At 73.2% G+C, this 14,357-nt stretch overlaps 3 protein-coding genes across 3 annotated transcripts in view; 2 read left to right on the plus strand and 1 right to left on the minus strand.

Annotated features, from left to right (window-relative positions):
• The first annotated feature begins 661 nt into the window (after nt 1–661).
• On the plus strand, nt 662–6,188 carry CS (citrate synthase). Its single transcript, XM_072847557.1, has 11 exons — nt 662–855; nt 3,166–3,213; nt 3,327–3,434; nt 3,517–3,582; nt 3,666–3,797; nt 3,875–4,063; nt 4,198–4,397; nt 4,674–4,803; nt 4,893–4,994; nt 5,068–5,277; nt 5,360–6,188. The coding sequence occupies exons 1-11, from the start codon at nt 802–804 to the stop codon at nt 5,528–5,530; spliced, it is 1,410 nt and encodes a 469-aa protein (XP_072703658.1). The 5' UTR covers nt 662–801; the 3' UTR covers nt 5,531–6,188.
• Nucleotides 6,158–10,823, minus strand: COQ10A (coenzyme Q10A). The gene is made up of 5 exons (XM_072847574.1): nt 10,668–10,823; nt 8,323–8,466; nt 8,050–8,242; nt 7,862–7,963; nt 6,158–7,726 (listed from the first exon to the last, which is right to left on the minus strand). Exons 1-5 carry the CDS (start codon nt 10,745–10,747, stop codon nt 7,559–7,561), a joined length of 687 nt encoding a protein of 228 aa, XP_072703675.1. The 5' UTR covers nt 10,748–10,823; the 3' UTR covers nt 6,158–7,558.
• Nucleotides 10,824–12,323: 1,500 nt separating this feature from the next.
• Nucleotides 12,324–14,357, plus strand: part of ANKRD52 (ankyrin repeat domain 52) — a 29,889-nt gene continuing 27,855 nt past the window's right edge. The window contains exon 1 of the mRNA XM_072847546.1: nt 12,324–12,466. Within this exon, the coding sequence (XP_072703647.1) occupies nt 12,440–12,466 (27 nt within the window). The 5' untranslated portion in view covers nt 12,324–12,439. The remainder of the gene's footprint in view (nt 12,467–14,357) is intronic.

The raw sequence follows: 14,357 nt of genomic DNA on the forward strand, positions 1-14,357 counted from the left end.
GCGGTGCCCGCGGTGCCTCGAGCCCCCTCGTGTCCGGCGTCCGGCCGCCGCGGCTCGGCCGTGGGGCGGGGATGTCCCCCGGCAGCCGCCGGTGAGCCCGGGCCGGTGCCGCCCAGCCCCGGCCGCGGGGTCCCGCCCCCTCGGGCGCCGCCCCGCCCGCGCGCCGCAGCCACCGGGGCAATGCCCTGGGGTCAGCGGCGACGGTCACCCGCGGCCGTGCCCCGCCCCCGGCCCCTGACGTCACCGCGGAGCCGGCGGAAGGGCACGAGGCGACCTCGAGCCGCGGCGGCTGAGCGGGGGATGACATCACGGCCCCCAGTGACCTCATAGCACATGGCTGCGCGCCTGGTGACGTCACGGGGCTGCCCTGCACCACAAGCCGGGCGACACCGAAGCACCGACGCGCCCGGGCGGATGACGCAGCGGCATGACGTCACGCACTGCGGCCGGTGACGTCACGGGGGGCGGGGCGCCGCCTCACCCCACCCTAGGCCGTGATCAGGCGAACGCGGCGGCCACCTATAGCCCGGCCCCTCCGCCGCCTCATTTGCCTGTCCCCGCCCCGCGGCCGGCGCCTGTCCCCAATGGCGGGCGGCTCGACCCCGAGGGGGCGGGCGGGGGCGGGGCTATGCTAATAACCAGCGCGGCGCCGCGCCCCGCCCCGCCCGCCGCGCTGAGGACCCCCGGCCGCCGCCGCCGCCGCTGCCGCTCGCTCCGGCCCCGCGCCCGCTCCCGCCCGCTCCCGGCCCCGCTCCCACCCGGCCCCGCTCCGTCCCGGCCCGCCCCGGCCCCGGTGCCGCCATGACGCTCCTCGCCGCCGGCAGCCGGGCGGCCGCGCGCCTCCGCGGGCCCAAGGTGAGGGCGCCCGCCCCGGCCCCGCCGCGCCTTAAAGGGGCGACGCCGTGGGGGGGCCGGTTCTTAAAGGGGCGACGCGGGGGGACGCTGCCTTAAAGGGGCCGCGCGGCGGCGGGGGCGGGGGCGCGGGCCGCGCGCCGCAGCGGCAGCACGTGGTGGGCGCAGGCACCGGCGCCGCCTGTGCCGGGAGCGCCCGTAACGAGCGGCGGGGCGGGGTGTGCCTCCGCCGCTGCCCTGTCGGAGCCGGGGGGCCCCGGCCGGACTCCCGCCCCGCCGGGAGAGCAGGGGGGCTCCGTGCCCGGCCCGCGCCTCGGGCGGACTCCGCCGTGGCTGCAGCCCCCATCCGCGGGTCCTCGCCCTGTCGCGGCCCCCCACGGGGGGCTCCCTGCCCCGCTGCCCCCCCCACTGTGGGGCTGTGCTGCAGCGCTGGGGCCGGGGGGGCCCCACGCCGGCCGCGGGGGCTCCCGCCTGGCGACACCGGCTGTGAGGGGACGGGGGTCCCCGTCCGTCTTCCCCACCCCCCCCATCCCCCCCCAGCGGCTTGCTGCTGTAGAGGGCAACGGGGTCACAGCGCGGGGACCCCCCGTCCGGCCCAGCGCTGCCCCGGGGCTGTGCTGGGGGGCCCGGCCCCCCCCGCCCGTTTGCCTTGGCTGCGGCCCCGGCGTTTCGTAACGGCCGCTGCGGCGTCTCTATCGACCGGGCGTTATTTTGGGAGCCGGGGCCCGGCCCGGCGTGTTGTAGTGCCCCACTTGGCCCCGCTTGCCCGGGGGGGCTGCTGCCCCCGCAGCCAGGGCCACCCCGCCGGCTTGCACCCTAATCCCGACCCGCCGTCCTGCCGCCACCCTCCTCCTCCTCCCCGCAGCCTGAACTGATGTGCTGTGGCCGCTGCCCCTCAGCCGCGCTGCCTGGGGGCTCCCGCACCCCCAGGCTGTGGTGAGGGGACCCGGGAGGGTCCCGCAGCGGCTGCGTCTGCCCCGGCCCCGTCAGCCGGCGCTCGGTGTCACTGCCAACGTGCGTGACCTTGAGCCGGCGTCGCCTCCGTGACAGCCCGGCCCAGCTGGGACGAGCTGCGGGCGTCCGGTGAAACGGGGTGACACGGGGTGTGGCGGGGGCCTCACGGTGGCGGCAGCAGCCGCCTTGACCTTGGGCTTCCTGCTGCCGCCTCCATTGTTCTTGCTGGCTTTTTCCCTTCCCGGGTGCCGCCTGTTGCAGGGGGACTCGGCGCAGTCGCCCGGAGCGGGCGGCTGGCTCCAGCCACGCTCGGGGTGTCGGGGTCCCTCCGGCCGGGCCGGGGGCTCACAGGGCGGCTAGGCCGGCCGCCCGCGGGGCTGGGTGCTCGCCGCGGCGCTGCCCCCGCTGCGTCCCCCCTGGCAGCCAGTGGAAAAAGCGAGTCACGTTCTGCCTGCGCTGCCGCAGCTCCGTGCTGGGGGGTGGCCCCGGCCCCGGGGTCTCTGCCGGGGGAAGACACAGGGTGCCGGCTGTGGATCCAGCCTCCCGGCACGGCGGTGGCTCTGTCACCGGGCAGGCGTCTCCCGGCCTCCTCTGCTCCCCCCCCCTCCCCCTGCTGCCCACTCGGGTGTTTGTGAGTGGGCACAGGCAAGCCCCGTGTCCCCGCCACGGGCCGGGTGCTACCAGGGATGGCGGGGAGGGACGAGGGGCGCTGCCAGGCCCGGGGTTCCCGGCTGCGTCGGGGTGTTCCCTCCAGCCGGAGTCCCCGCGGCTGCCACACGCGGGTGAGGAACAAAGATTGGTTTCCCCAGCGCCTGCCAAGCCCCGGTGCAGGAAAACCGCAGCGGTGCCAGCCTGGCAGGGCTCTGCCGGCGGCACCGGCTCGCTCGTGCCGGCCGCTTCCGCGCTCCGCAGAGCAGGAAGCAAAATGCATCTGCGTTCGCCACCGCAGGCTCGCTCAGCTCTGCAGCGGGTCTGGGTCTGGCCGCGGCCGGTGTCGTGCGTGGTGTGAATGAGCGTGATGCAGTGCCGAGGGGCCCTGCGCCACCCGGCCCGGCTGAACCTGCCTGGCTCTGATCTCCGGCACGCGTGGGCGAGGGAAGCCGCTGCGGCTGCTGGGCGCAGCGTCCTTGTGAGACGGGATCTCGCCGGAGTCACGGGGTGGCTCCTGCTGCAGGAGCTGTGCCGCGCTCCGAGGGGCTGGGGATGCTCGGGGGGGCGGGCGGGCTGTGCTGGGGGGCCAGGGGTGCCTTGGGGCCGGGGGCTGCTTGTACGGCTACGCCCCCCCAAAACAGGGCAGCTGGGGCGCAGTGCGAGGCTCTCTTCGGGTAACACCGCGTCCCTGTGTCTGCTCTTCCACAGAATGCACCGTGCGTCCTCTTCGCTGCCCGTCATGCCAGCGCCGCCACGGTAAGAGGAGCCCCCGCTGCTGTCACCCCTCTCCGGTGCTGGTGGGGGGGGGGGGGGGGGTGCTCGGCCCCCCCACGGGTGCCACGGCTCACGGCCCCCTCCCTTTTTCCCAGAACCTGAAAGACGTCCTTGCCAGCATGATCCCCAAGGAGCAGGCGAAAATCAAGAGCTTCAGGCAGCAGCATGGCAACACGGCCATCGGACAGATCACGGTGGACATGGTGAGTGGGGCGATGCCGCGGCCGTGCCGGGGCTGCCAGGCTGTGCCGCAGCTGGTAACCGCCTCCTTTTGCCCTTTCCCAGGTCTATGGCGGGATGAGGGGTATGAAGGGGCTGGTATACGAGACCTCCGTGCTGGATCCTGATGAGGTAGGGCCTGATCCTGCCCTGCTCGGGCACCCGCCTCGCATGGGCGACGCCGCAGCGGCTGACGCTTGTGCCGGGCTCTTTAGGGGATCCGCTTCCGTGGGTACAGCATCCCCGAGTGCCAGAAGCTGCTGCCCAAAGCTGCGGGGGGAGAGGAGCCGCTGCCCGAGGGGCTCTTCTGGCTGCTGGTGACGGGAGAGGTGCCCACCCAGGAGCAGGTAACACGCGGGGGGTCTGGCGAGGGGGGCTGCCGGTCCCCCGCCCTGCGGCTCAGCCCCCCCGTGCTCCCCCGCAGGTGAGCTGGCTGTCCCGCGAGTGGGCCCGGCGTGCCGCGCTGCCCTCCCACGTGGTGACCATGCTGGACAACTTCCCCAACAACCTGCACCCCATGTCCCAGCTGAGCGCCGCCATCACCGCCCTCAACAGCGAGAGCAAGTTCGCTCGCGCCTACGCCGAGGGCATCCACCGTGTCAAGTACTGGGAGGTACGGGGGGGCCGGGCGCCCCGGTGCGGTGCGGTGGGGCTCAGCCACCCCAACTCTGATCTTGGGCCAGAGCGCGGGCGCAGGTTTGGGTGCGGGGGGTCGGGGGCTGCCTTGTCTTACCCCGCCTGTCCCAGTTCGTCTACGAGGACGCCATGGACCTGATCGCCAAGCTGCCGTGCGTCGCTGCAAAGATCTACCGCAACCTGTACCGCGAGGGCAGCAGCATTGGGGCCATCGACCCCAATCTCGACTGGTCCCACAACTTCACCAACATGCTGGGCTACACCGACCCCCAGTTCATTGAGCTGATGCGGCTCTATCTCACCATCCACAGGTACGGGGCTGGGAGGAGCAGCCGGTGCCGGAGCAGGGGGGGATTTGGCCCCGCTCCCAGCCCCGGGGCCAGGGATGGGGCCGGGTCCCGGGACATGCCCGGGCTGCTCTGGGGGCGTCACCGGCCACACGGCGTGGGCCCACGGGCAGCCCCAGGGCAGGGCCGTACCAGGCTGGGAATGGCATGGCCCCCCGAAATGCCATGGGGGTGTCCCTGGGGCTGTGGGGGCCCTCGGCGGGGATGGGGGAGACCTGACGCGTCCCCTTGCCCCTGCAGCGACCACGAGGGGGGAAACGTGAGCGCCCACACCAGCCACCTGGTCGGCAGCGCCCTCTCCGACCCCTACCTCGCCTTTGCTGCCGCCATGAACGGGCTGGCCGGGCCCCTGCACGGCCTCGCCAACCAGGTGGGCACCTCCGCGCGTCCATCTGTCTGTCTGTCCATCCGTCCGTACGCCGCCGTTCTCACCCCCTCCTCCGCCTGCCGTGCCCGCAGGAGGTGCTGCTCTGGCTGACCAACCTGCAGAAGGAGCTGGGCCAGGAGGTGTCGGATGAGAAGCTGCGGGATTTCATCTGGAACACGCTCAACTCGGGCAGGGTGAGTCTGGCCCTGCCCGGGGCGAGGGACCGGGGCCGTGCCGGGGCCGGGCTCTGACCCTGCGTCCTTGCAGGTGGTGCCGGGGTACGGGCACGCGGTGCTGCGGAAGACGGACCCTCGCTACACCTGCCAGCGGGAGTTTGCCCTCAAGCACCTGCCCAAGGACCCCATGTTCAAGCTGGTGGCCCAGCTCTACAAGATCGTCCCCAACGTGCTGCTGGAGCAGGGCAAGGCCAAGAACCCCTGGCCCAACGTGGACGCCCACAGCGGGGTGCTGCTGCAGGTGAGCGCGGGGGTCGGGGCTGCCCCCGAGCCGCCCCCTCCCGCGGGGCTGCCCTGCCCTAACGCCCCTCTCCCCCCCGCAGTATTACGGGATGAAGGAGATGAACTACTACACGGTGCTCTTCGGGGTCTCCCGGGCCCTGGGCGTCCTCTCGCAGCTCATCTGGAGCCGGGCGCTGGGCTTCCCCCTGGAGAGGCCCAAGTCCATGAGCACGCAGGGCCTCATGCAGCTCGTGGGCTACAAGTCCGGGTAAAGAAGGGACGGGGACAGGGCCGCGGCTCGCTGCTCCCCAGGGAACGCTGCGCTGCTGGGCCGGGCCCCGGACGGACTCGGCACTGAACCCCCCTCGGGCACCGGCCGTGGGGCTCCTGTGGTGCTGGTGGAGCCCCCCCCCCCCCGCCGCTCCTCTCCCCTCCCTGCTGCCCTGGGAGGGGGCAGAGGCAGCCCCGGGGCCCCCCGCTCCCTGCCCCTGCCCAGGCTGTCCCCACCCCGGAGCCCCCTCCCTGGCTCTGCCCCGGCAAGGCGGGGGGCTCCTGCACCCCCACCCCGCCCCAGCAGCACTGCGCACACTGGGACCCCTGGGTTCCCCCGCTGCTGGGCTGGGGGGTGGCACCGGCAAGGTCGTGGGGGGCCCCCCCCCGCAGCGCCCCCCGAGAGGGTTCAGTCCAGACTCGTGTCCGTGCCCCCCCGCAGGGCAGCAGGTGAAGAACGAATGTCTCAGCCCCCCAGCAGGGACTCGATACACTCCTCCCCAGCCCGCACCCCCGTGTTTGTGTGAATCCCTGTGTCCGATGCCCCCGGCAGCTGGAGCTGGGCCCCCCCCCGTGCCAGCCCCGGCCCCTCGCAGGTATCGGGCACTTCTGTACAAACAACGACAAAATGCAAAATAAATGTTTTTATTAACAAAAGCAGAGCCTGCCTCCCTCCCGCCGGGCGCAGGGCAGGACCCCAGCCCCTGGGCTCTGCTTTGCTCCTGTAGGATTTAAGGGGGGGGTCAGGGGCTGGTACCCCCACCCCACCCAGGGAGCTGCCCTGAGGCCCCTGTTTGTCCCTGCTGGGGCCGGCGCGGTGGCACGTGGCCCCTCGGGACCTGTGCAAGCCGGCAGCGCTGGGCTCGGTGGTGTCCGCAGGTACCAGCCCAGTTTGGGGTCTGGGGGTCTCAGCGCACAGCCCCCCCCCCGCTCCCCTCTCCCGTGGCTGCCGAATGAGGACCAGGAGGCTGCTCACCCTTGGAAAATGCTCTTTATTGGCCTGCAAAAGCCCTTCCTCGGGCAGTGAGGCCACGGTGCCCTCGGTGATGGGATGGAACAGGGAGGGCCGAGCGGGGGGAGCCAGGGGTCAGGGGCTGGTGGCTCGGGGAGCCCCTGCCCAGCCCGGGTGGGCATTTTGGCCCGGTGGAGCTGGAGCCCCCCCCCGTTCCCCCACCAAAGGTAAGGAAAGTCGAGCTGGAGCCAGAGCGGTGCTGGGGGGGCCATGGGCCGGGGCCATCCTGGTCCCTGGGGTGCCGGCACCTTGGCCTGTAGCGGGTGCTGGGGCTGCGAGGGGCTGGGGGGGGGAGGGGGGCAGCACCAGCCACCCCATCCCCATCCCTGTGCGTGTGACTTGTGCAAACTGTGCGACCCCGGCGGAGTCGGTGCTGCCGGGGCTGGGCTCGGCTCCGCTGCCCGGCTGTGGCGGGCCAGGGGCCAGGCGGCAGCTCCCCTCGCGCCGGGGTCTCCTCCCTGCGCCGCTCTCCTTCCCTTTTGCTCCTGGGGGAGGAGGGGGAGGAGGGCCGCCCTCCCCAGCCGGGCCCCGTCCTTCCCTGGCCGCTCGCTGCCTCTCCCCCTCTCTTGCGTTCCCCAGCAGGATCCAGCCGGGCTCCCCCACCAGCGAACACCCACCTTCCTCCCGCTCTCCCGGAGCGAGGCGGCAGGGCCCGGACCTGGCCGGTGCAGGAGCTGCCCCGCTGCCGGGACCCTCTGGCCAGGCAGAGGAGTTAAAAAGGAACAAAAAGGGGGGGGAGGGGGGGAAAGAGCTCCCAAGAAATAAAACAAAACTTAAAACCAAAATCAGCTACACAACCTGGGAGTCCAGCGCTGGGACGCAGCTCCCGCGGCGTCACAGTGGGGCCGGGGGCTCACGGCAGCCCCCGCGCTCGCAGGAGCGTCACCTCTCGCCCCCGGGGCTGGGAGGGAAGTTGAGGCAACGGCAGCAGAGATGCACTCAAATAAATATTGAGGAGGGTGGGCGCAGGGCGGGTGGCCCCGGGGCCCTGGCACAGTCCACGGTGGCCGGGCCACCCTCACGTCTGGTGGACCTCGTGGAACATGAGTTCCCGGGGGATGCGGGTCTCGGGACCGAAGTTCTTGGCCGCCCGGCGCTCGAAGGCTGCCACCATCTGCTTGACCACCTCGTCGAAGAAGACGGTGGCCAGCTGGGAGTGCAGCAGGGAACGAAACTCGAAGGAGATCTGCGGAGGAGAGTGGGCGGCGTGAGCGCCCCGGCAGGGCCGGTGGCGGGGGGAGCAGGGCCCCACAGCAGGAACCATCTCCCCTGTCCTCCCCAGGGACGTCGCACCTGGGCCCCGACTGGAGCAGGGTCTTACCGAGAAATCCACGGTGCTGGTGCGGGGGTAGCCGGGGATGCCGGGGCTGAAGCGCCAGTTCGTCTCCAGGTGGTTGAAGAGGCGCCCGTCCGTGCAGACGGCCTGGGGAGGGGGAGCAGCCGGTCAGGGGGGCCCGAGGAGCCGGCCAGGGCCAGGCCGCCCGCCCGCCGCACCGGGGCCGTGCTCACCTTGACGAGGTGTGGGCGGACGAGGGTGACGATGGAGGTGTAGCGCTCCACCACGGGCGGGAAGCCCACCTCCAGCTGGGCCTTGACGTGGCCTGTCCGCTTGGAGACCACCACCGACTTCTTGCACCAGGGCACGAAGTTCTTGTAGTCCTCCACGTTGGAGACCACGTCGTACATCTCCTGCATGGAGTACCTGGGGGGGGCAGAGCGGGCGTTGCAGCCGGGGCCACGGGGCCCTCGCCGCCCAGCCGGCGGGGAAGCCACCGCACCTACCCAATGATGCGCCGCTCCGAGTACTCCTTCCGCTTGTTGGTGAGGTTGAGGAAGGACCGGCTGGGCTGGGTCCGGAGCTCCCACTCGGCACCGCTCGCTGGCCGGCCGAGCCGGCTGAGCCGGAGGCCGCACAGGGCCGCGTGCCTGGGCAGGAGACGGGCGTTAGCAGAGGAACTGGGACCGCGCCGGGCAGCGGAGCCGCCAGCGAGCCACTGGGCCGAGCGGGGCAGCCACCCGCCCCAGGACAGCCACCACGCTGGGCCCTTTCCAGACCTGCCCAGGTCCCTCCCAGGATGGGAATTGGCCCCAGGATGGGGGGGGGGAGAGGGATCAGGGACGAAGCAGGCGAGCACGGCCAGCCCTCGCCCTCCCGCCCGGGGCCACAGGCTGGTAAGGAGAGGCCGGGGAAGTCCAGCCGCAGCGTCCCACGGCTGCTGCCAGCGCTGCTGTTGCGCAAGAGGAGGAAGGCTGGGGAAACCTGACCTCAGGGACACCTAATCCGGACCGGCAGAGCGGGGACGACTGCCCGTTACCCCCCGCTGCCCCTCCCCAGCTCCACCCCAGCCCCACGCTGGGCTCCGGCAGCAGCACAGAGCCCTGCTCGGGCCAGACCTTCTCCCTCCTCCGTGTCCCACCCCGGCCCCGTCTCGTCCCTCAGGTGCGGCGCGGATGGTGCCGTCGCTGCCGGTGGGAAGGGACAACGCTCGCCACCTCCTCGAGGAGAGGCTGAGCCCCAAAGGCACAGCAGGGTCCCGGGTGGCGTGTTGCCCGGCCCCGGCGCTGCGGGGACGGCAGCAGGGTCCTCCCATGGTGCTGCCGTTGGCTCCTTCGGCTTTGTTCCACCTAGCCAACCCCTGGCAGCTAGTCCCTGCCAAGCGCCGGGAAGGTGAAAGCTTGAGCACCACGGTGGCGGGCCGTAAGCCTGACCACCCCGGGGCCGGCGGGGCTCCGGGTGAGGGCTGGCACCACCGGGCTCCCTCCCACGACAGCCGTAACTGGCAGCGCTCGGTGTCCGCGGGACAACACGGGTATTTTTAGATGTGCCTGCACGCAGGTCACACCGTCTCTCCTCCGGGACTGGTGGCCGAGGGAGAAAGGTCCCGCTTCCCCCAGGAGCCACGGGACGCTCCTGCGCCAAGAGGAGTCACCCGGGGCGCTTGGCAGCCCCCGAGCTCCCAGAATAGCCGGCAGCGCGGGGGACGGGCTGGTGCGGTCGAGCTGCGCGAGCCCTGGTTGTGGCCCTCAGCCGCGCGGAGCTGGGAGTCCCCAGGAGAGCTGGGACCCTGCAGCTGCGCCGCCGGCCCCCGAGGCGATCGCTCCCCTGCTCACTCACACCGAAGCTCTGCCTGGCACCGCTCGGTGCCATACGTGCACCGCGACGGGGCTCAGCAGAGGCGGCTCCTAAACCGGCGCCACGGCACGATGCTGCGGCCGATCCCACGCCGTTGACCCGGCCGGCAGCGAGGCTGGCTGCCCAGGGCTCGCGAGAGCCACCCTGTCCCCGAGCGCCTGGTGCCAGGCCCGAGCTGGCAAGAGTCGCAGCGGCGCTGGCAGCGCGGCCGCCAGCTCTGCCCACGCCCAGCGCAGCCGGGCGCAGAGGTCAGTGCCGGCGGGGGACACGGCGGGGTGGCCTGAGGTCTCCTGGACTCTCCGCTCGCCCGGGCAAACCGTGACGCCGGCGCCCGACCCGCCAATGCGCCTGACGTCGCCCCTGACCCAAGAAGAAGGGGTTGGCACCTGCCCGGCCCTCGTGCCCGCTCCCGGGGCGCGACCCCGCTCCCGGGACGCGGCCCCCGCCGGCCCCCCCGGGGGTGGCACTCGCCCCAGCGCAGTGTGCCCCAAGGTCAGGCCCAGCCCAGGCCCCGGGCTCCCCCGCGGGCAGCGAGTCCCCCCCTCCTGCCCGGGGGCCTTCGCTGGTGGCCGTGGGCCAGGGCCGCTGCCGGGCCACAGAACCGCCCCCCCCCCCCCCGTGGCTCCGGGGGCCCCCTTCCCGCCCCCGCCGGGGTCCCCTCGGTGTCCCCAAGATCCCCCCCGGGCGACCCCCAGGACCGCGGGGGCCGGGACCGCGGGCCGCTCGCCCCGCGGGGTCTCCGCCAGGCCTGCCCGGCGCCCCCGGCCCCGCTCGCCCCCGGGGCCCGCCCCGCGCCGGCGGACGCCCCGTCCCTGCCCCGCGGCCGTCGCCGGTGCCCCCGGGCCCTGCATGACCTCCAGCGCCCGCGCCCCGGGCCTCGGCCCCGCTCCGCCCCGCGCCGGCCCCTGCGCCCCCGCCGTCCGCCCCGGACCCCCGCGGCCCTGCCCGCTGCCGCTGCCCGCTGCCGCCGCCCGGCCGGGGCGCGGGCGCTCACCTGCCGGGCGGGGCCGCCGCGGCCCGCAGCCGCTGCCGCGCCCCGAGCTGGAGGGCGCCGCGGAGCCGCCGGGCCGCCATGACCGGGGCCGGGACGCGGCTCCGCTGCCCTCGCACCGGCGCCGCCGCCGTGACCTCTCACCCCGCCGCGACGTCACCGCGTCGCCATAGAGCCCGCCCGCGTCACGGCCCGGGGGCGGGGCGAGGCAACGCCTCCCGCGCGGGGCACGACGGGAACTGCAGTCCGGGCCGCGCGGGGGACGACGGGAAGTGTAGTCCCGGCCGGGCCGCCCCCTCCGCGTCCCTCCGGGCCGGGGCCGGGGCCGGGGCCGGGGCCGGGGGTGGGGGTCCCCGCGTCCCTCCCGCCCAGGGGCAGCCGGGGGCTGGATTCGGGCGCGGGGCGCAGCGGTGCCCGGGGGCCCCGGCAGGCAGAGCGGCGCCGGTGGGGAGCACCGGCCTGCGGCCCCGCTGGCCGCCCGCCTCTCCAAGCGGTGCTCGGTGCTGCGGCTCCCTCCTCCCAGGCAGAAATGTCAGCAGCTGCTCGCGGGCTCCCTCATTTCACCTTGGCTTCCCGGTTAGGTAACAGCCGCTAACAACAGGTCCCAACGCACGATAAAAATAGCCCCGGCGGCCCCGTCCCCAGCGCCGCCTCCTCCGGACGCGGCTCGGCCGGGCCCACCCGTGTCCCCAGCCGGTATTCGAGGGACGGGGAGCCGTGGGAGCCGTGGGAGCCGTGCGCTGTCACCTACCCCCGTCTGGGCAGAGCAGAGGAGGCGATGAACCAGGAGTTGCCCGTACCTGCGGGCAGCGCGCGGCCCAGCGCGGCGGGGGGCACGGCGGGTTCCTCGGTTTGACGCTATTTCCGACGGATGCGGGCCGGGCCGGGCACCGCTGCGGGCCTGCCTTGGCAGGGGGCTGGGAGGGACCGCGGGGGCCAGAAGGAATTGGGGAGCGGGTACAGTGATGCCTGATCCTGTAAAAACAGCCCAGCGAGCGGGAAGCGCTTTGCTGCATCCCGGGCGCTTGCGAGAGCCGGCGTGGATGCGGCAGTGGGCAGCAGTGGGGCAGCAAGCGGGCAGAGCTGCCCCCCGCCCCGGCGCGGCACGGCCGAGCTCCTGCCCCGACACCGAGCCGCCCTGCCCGTCCTGAGCGGTGGCACGGCGGAGGGAAGGGGTTGCAGGGCGATGCCTGGGCACGTTGGTGCAGTCGACGCCCCGGTACCAGCTACAGCCGCCCAGGGGGGACGGCTCCAGCCGGCCAGACCCCCCGGACCGGGGCAGGGGCCGCACGGCTCCTGCCAGGCTTCCCTGCCCCGGGGCTTGCCCCCGAGCCGTGGCAGCGTGGTGGGACGCTCGCCCGCCACCCCAGCCTCCCTCCCGCCCGGCGTGGAGGCCGCGGGCCGGATTTTGGCCGGGGGAAGCAGCAGCGTCCACGGGGAAGCTGCTGCTCGGGGTAGCCCGCGGAGCGGGGGGAGACCCGGGGATCCCCTGGGGCCGGGGGGGGGGGGTCCCGCGGGGGCCCGGCTGCCCTCCCTGAGGACGAGGGGCCCGGGGCCGCCCTCCCGCAGACCCCCGCAGGGGGGCCCGGCGCCCCCCCGCGCCTCCGCGGGCCCCGGCGATGGCGGCCGGCGGCGGCGCTGCGGCCCGGCGGCGGCGGCGGCCGCTCCCCGGGCGGTGGGCGGGCCCAGCCGCTCCCCGCCCCGCCAGCCGCCCGAGCGGAGCCGCCGCGGCCGGAGCCCGATGCCGGGAGCTGGGCGCTGAGGGCGGCCCCGAGATGGGGATTCTCAGCATCACGGACCAGGTACCGCCGCCGCGCCCGCCCGCCGCCCCCGCGCCGCGCCCGGCCGCGCCGCCACGCCAGCCCGGGGATGCGCGGCCTAGTGCGCGCCGCCGCCCGCCCGCCACCGGGCCCGGCCCGGCCCGGCCCGGCCCGGCCGCCGCCCCAGGCCGCGGCCCCCGGCCCGCCGCCGCGCGGGGCCGCCCGGCCCGCTCCCACCTGCCGCTCGGGCCCGCCGGGCCTCCCGCGCCGCCCCGCCGCAGCCCCGGCCCGGCGCGGGGCTCGCCGCCCGCCGCGCTCCGCTCCGCTTTTTCCGCGGCCGCCGGGACCCGGGCTCGGCAGCCGGGCCCAGCGGGGGCGGGACCCCCGGCCCGGTAAGGGCAGGACCCCGGGACGGGACCCCCCGGCCCAGGGAGCGCGGACCCCGAGGGGGAGTGCTCGCCCCGGGACCCCCTGCCCGGCGGGGGTGGGACCCCCGGGACGGGACCCGGGGTCGCTGCGCCTCCCGCTGCCGCCCCCGTCGTGTCCCCGCTGGGCTTTGGGGGCACCTCTGGGGTGCAGGGTGTCCCCCTCGGGTTTTGGGGACGCTCCTGGGGTGCAGGGTGTCCCCATCGCGTTTTGAGGACGCTCCTGGGGTGCAGCATGTTCTCAGTGCAGTTTTGGGGACACTCCTGGGGTGCAGGGTGTCCCCAGCGCAGTTCTGGGGATGCCCATGGGGTGCAGGGTGTCTCCCACGCCAGGTTTCAAGGCAGCCCCCACCCTGGTGCCGCCGGCGCGTGGCCCTCACCCCACTCCCGGCCTGCCCGTCGTGGGGTCTCGCCTGGGACCCCCCATCCCTGAGCAGCCCCGTTGCCTTCCCCCAGCCGGGAGCTTCTCCTGCCGCTCGTGGCCCTGCTTCCTTGGGCTGGATGTCCGTGCCCCGTCACCAGAGCAGTGACCCCCGGTGTCGCCTGGGCTCGGACACCCCCTCTTCTCCGTGCATTTTACATAAACCGCCTTTATCCATCTTGATTTTGGAGACTGGGGCTCGCTGGCCCCTCGAAACCAAATATTTACGCCTGCCTCTCGTCCCCCGCTCCTGCGGTATCGTTAATATAGCGAGTGTTTAAAGCCTGGGAGGGTGGATGAAGGAGGGGAGGGGTGAGGATGAGGGATTGATCTGTGATTTAAATAGAACTTTTTTTTTTTTTTGGTAACCAAAACATTTAGCTTTCCCTGTGAATGGTGGGTGGGTGTGTCAGACCCAGCACTGCTGCAAACCGCGCGCCACTGAAGACTGCTCAGGGCATAATTATCGTCTGCGATTCTTTCCCCTTTTTTTTTTTTAAACCTTTTTTTTTAAATGTCTAACGAGTGATGCTGAGTCTGCTGCATTCCCGGGGAATGACTCACGCGTTCCCTCTGACCCGGGATGTGTTCCCCGTGTTTAACTGCTTTTACTTTGATGGTGGGGTGAGCAGATGAGCGTGAGGTTGGTTGGGCAGTAGGGACGAGAAGGGATTGCCTTGAAAACGAAGCTCTGTTGTTCCTCTGAGAGGTCAAGATAAGTGGGGCTCGCCGGTTTTGACCGTTAGATCCAGCCTTAGGCATGTGGGCAGAGCTGGAGGGGGTGTGCCGGGGCTGCTGCGGCTCGCTCGGGCTCGCAGCACCCTGGACTTGCCGTGCGAAAAGCAGCAGAGGCTCCGACGGCCGGAGCAGGGAAGCGTTGGGTTCGGCAGCAGTCGTGGGGTGCCAAGTGCTGAACGGACCAAGAGCACCGCAGCCTCGGCCCCGAAGAACCTGCTGCATGAAAATGGCATTTCTAGGCCTGTGAAACCAGAAATGGGGTGCAGGGTTCTCGGGCGATGCCCAGAGGTTGGGCAGCACCTAACCCACCGACCTGCCCCGCCGCATGAACGGCTCTGGCAGCTCAGGC

This window comes from Ciconia boyciana, chromosome 27 (genome assembly GCF_034638445.1).
Source record: "Ciconia boyciana chromosome 27, ASM3463844v1, whole genome shotgun sequence".
In the NCBI taxonomy this organism is placed as follows: domain Eukaryota; kingdom Metazoa; phylum Chordata; class Aves; order Ciconiiformes; family Ciconiidae; genus Ciconia; species Ciconia boyciana.

Bases quoted from the DNA above. Each gene is read 5' to 3' on its own strand.
- CS (XM_072847557.1), top strand. From the start codon at position 802: ATGACGCTCCTCGCCGCCGGCAGCCGGGCGGCCGCGCGCCTCCGCGGG. The intron at 3,214-3,326 runs GTAAGAGGAGCC...CCTTTTTCCCAG, and splicing joins GTCATGCCAGCGCCGCCACG to AACCTGAAAGACGTCCTTGC. The intron at 4,804-4,892 runs GTGGGCACCTCC...CCGTGCCCGCAG, and splicing joins TGCACGGCCTCGCCAACCAG to GAGGTGCTGCTCTGGCTGAC.
- COQ10A (XM_072847574.1), bottom strand. From the start codon at position 10,747: ATGGCGGCCCGGCGGCTCCGCGGCGCCCTCCAGCTCGGGGCGCGGCAG. The intron at 8,467-10,667 runs GTGAGCGCCCGC...TCTCCTGCCCAG, and splicing joins GCGGCGGCCCCGCCCGGCAG to GCACGCGGCCCTGTGCGGCC. The intron at 7,964-8,049 runs GTGAGCACGGCC...CCCCCTCCCCAG, and splicing joins TCCGCCCACACCTCGTCAAG to GCCGTCTGCACGGACGGGCG.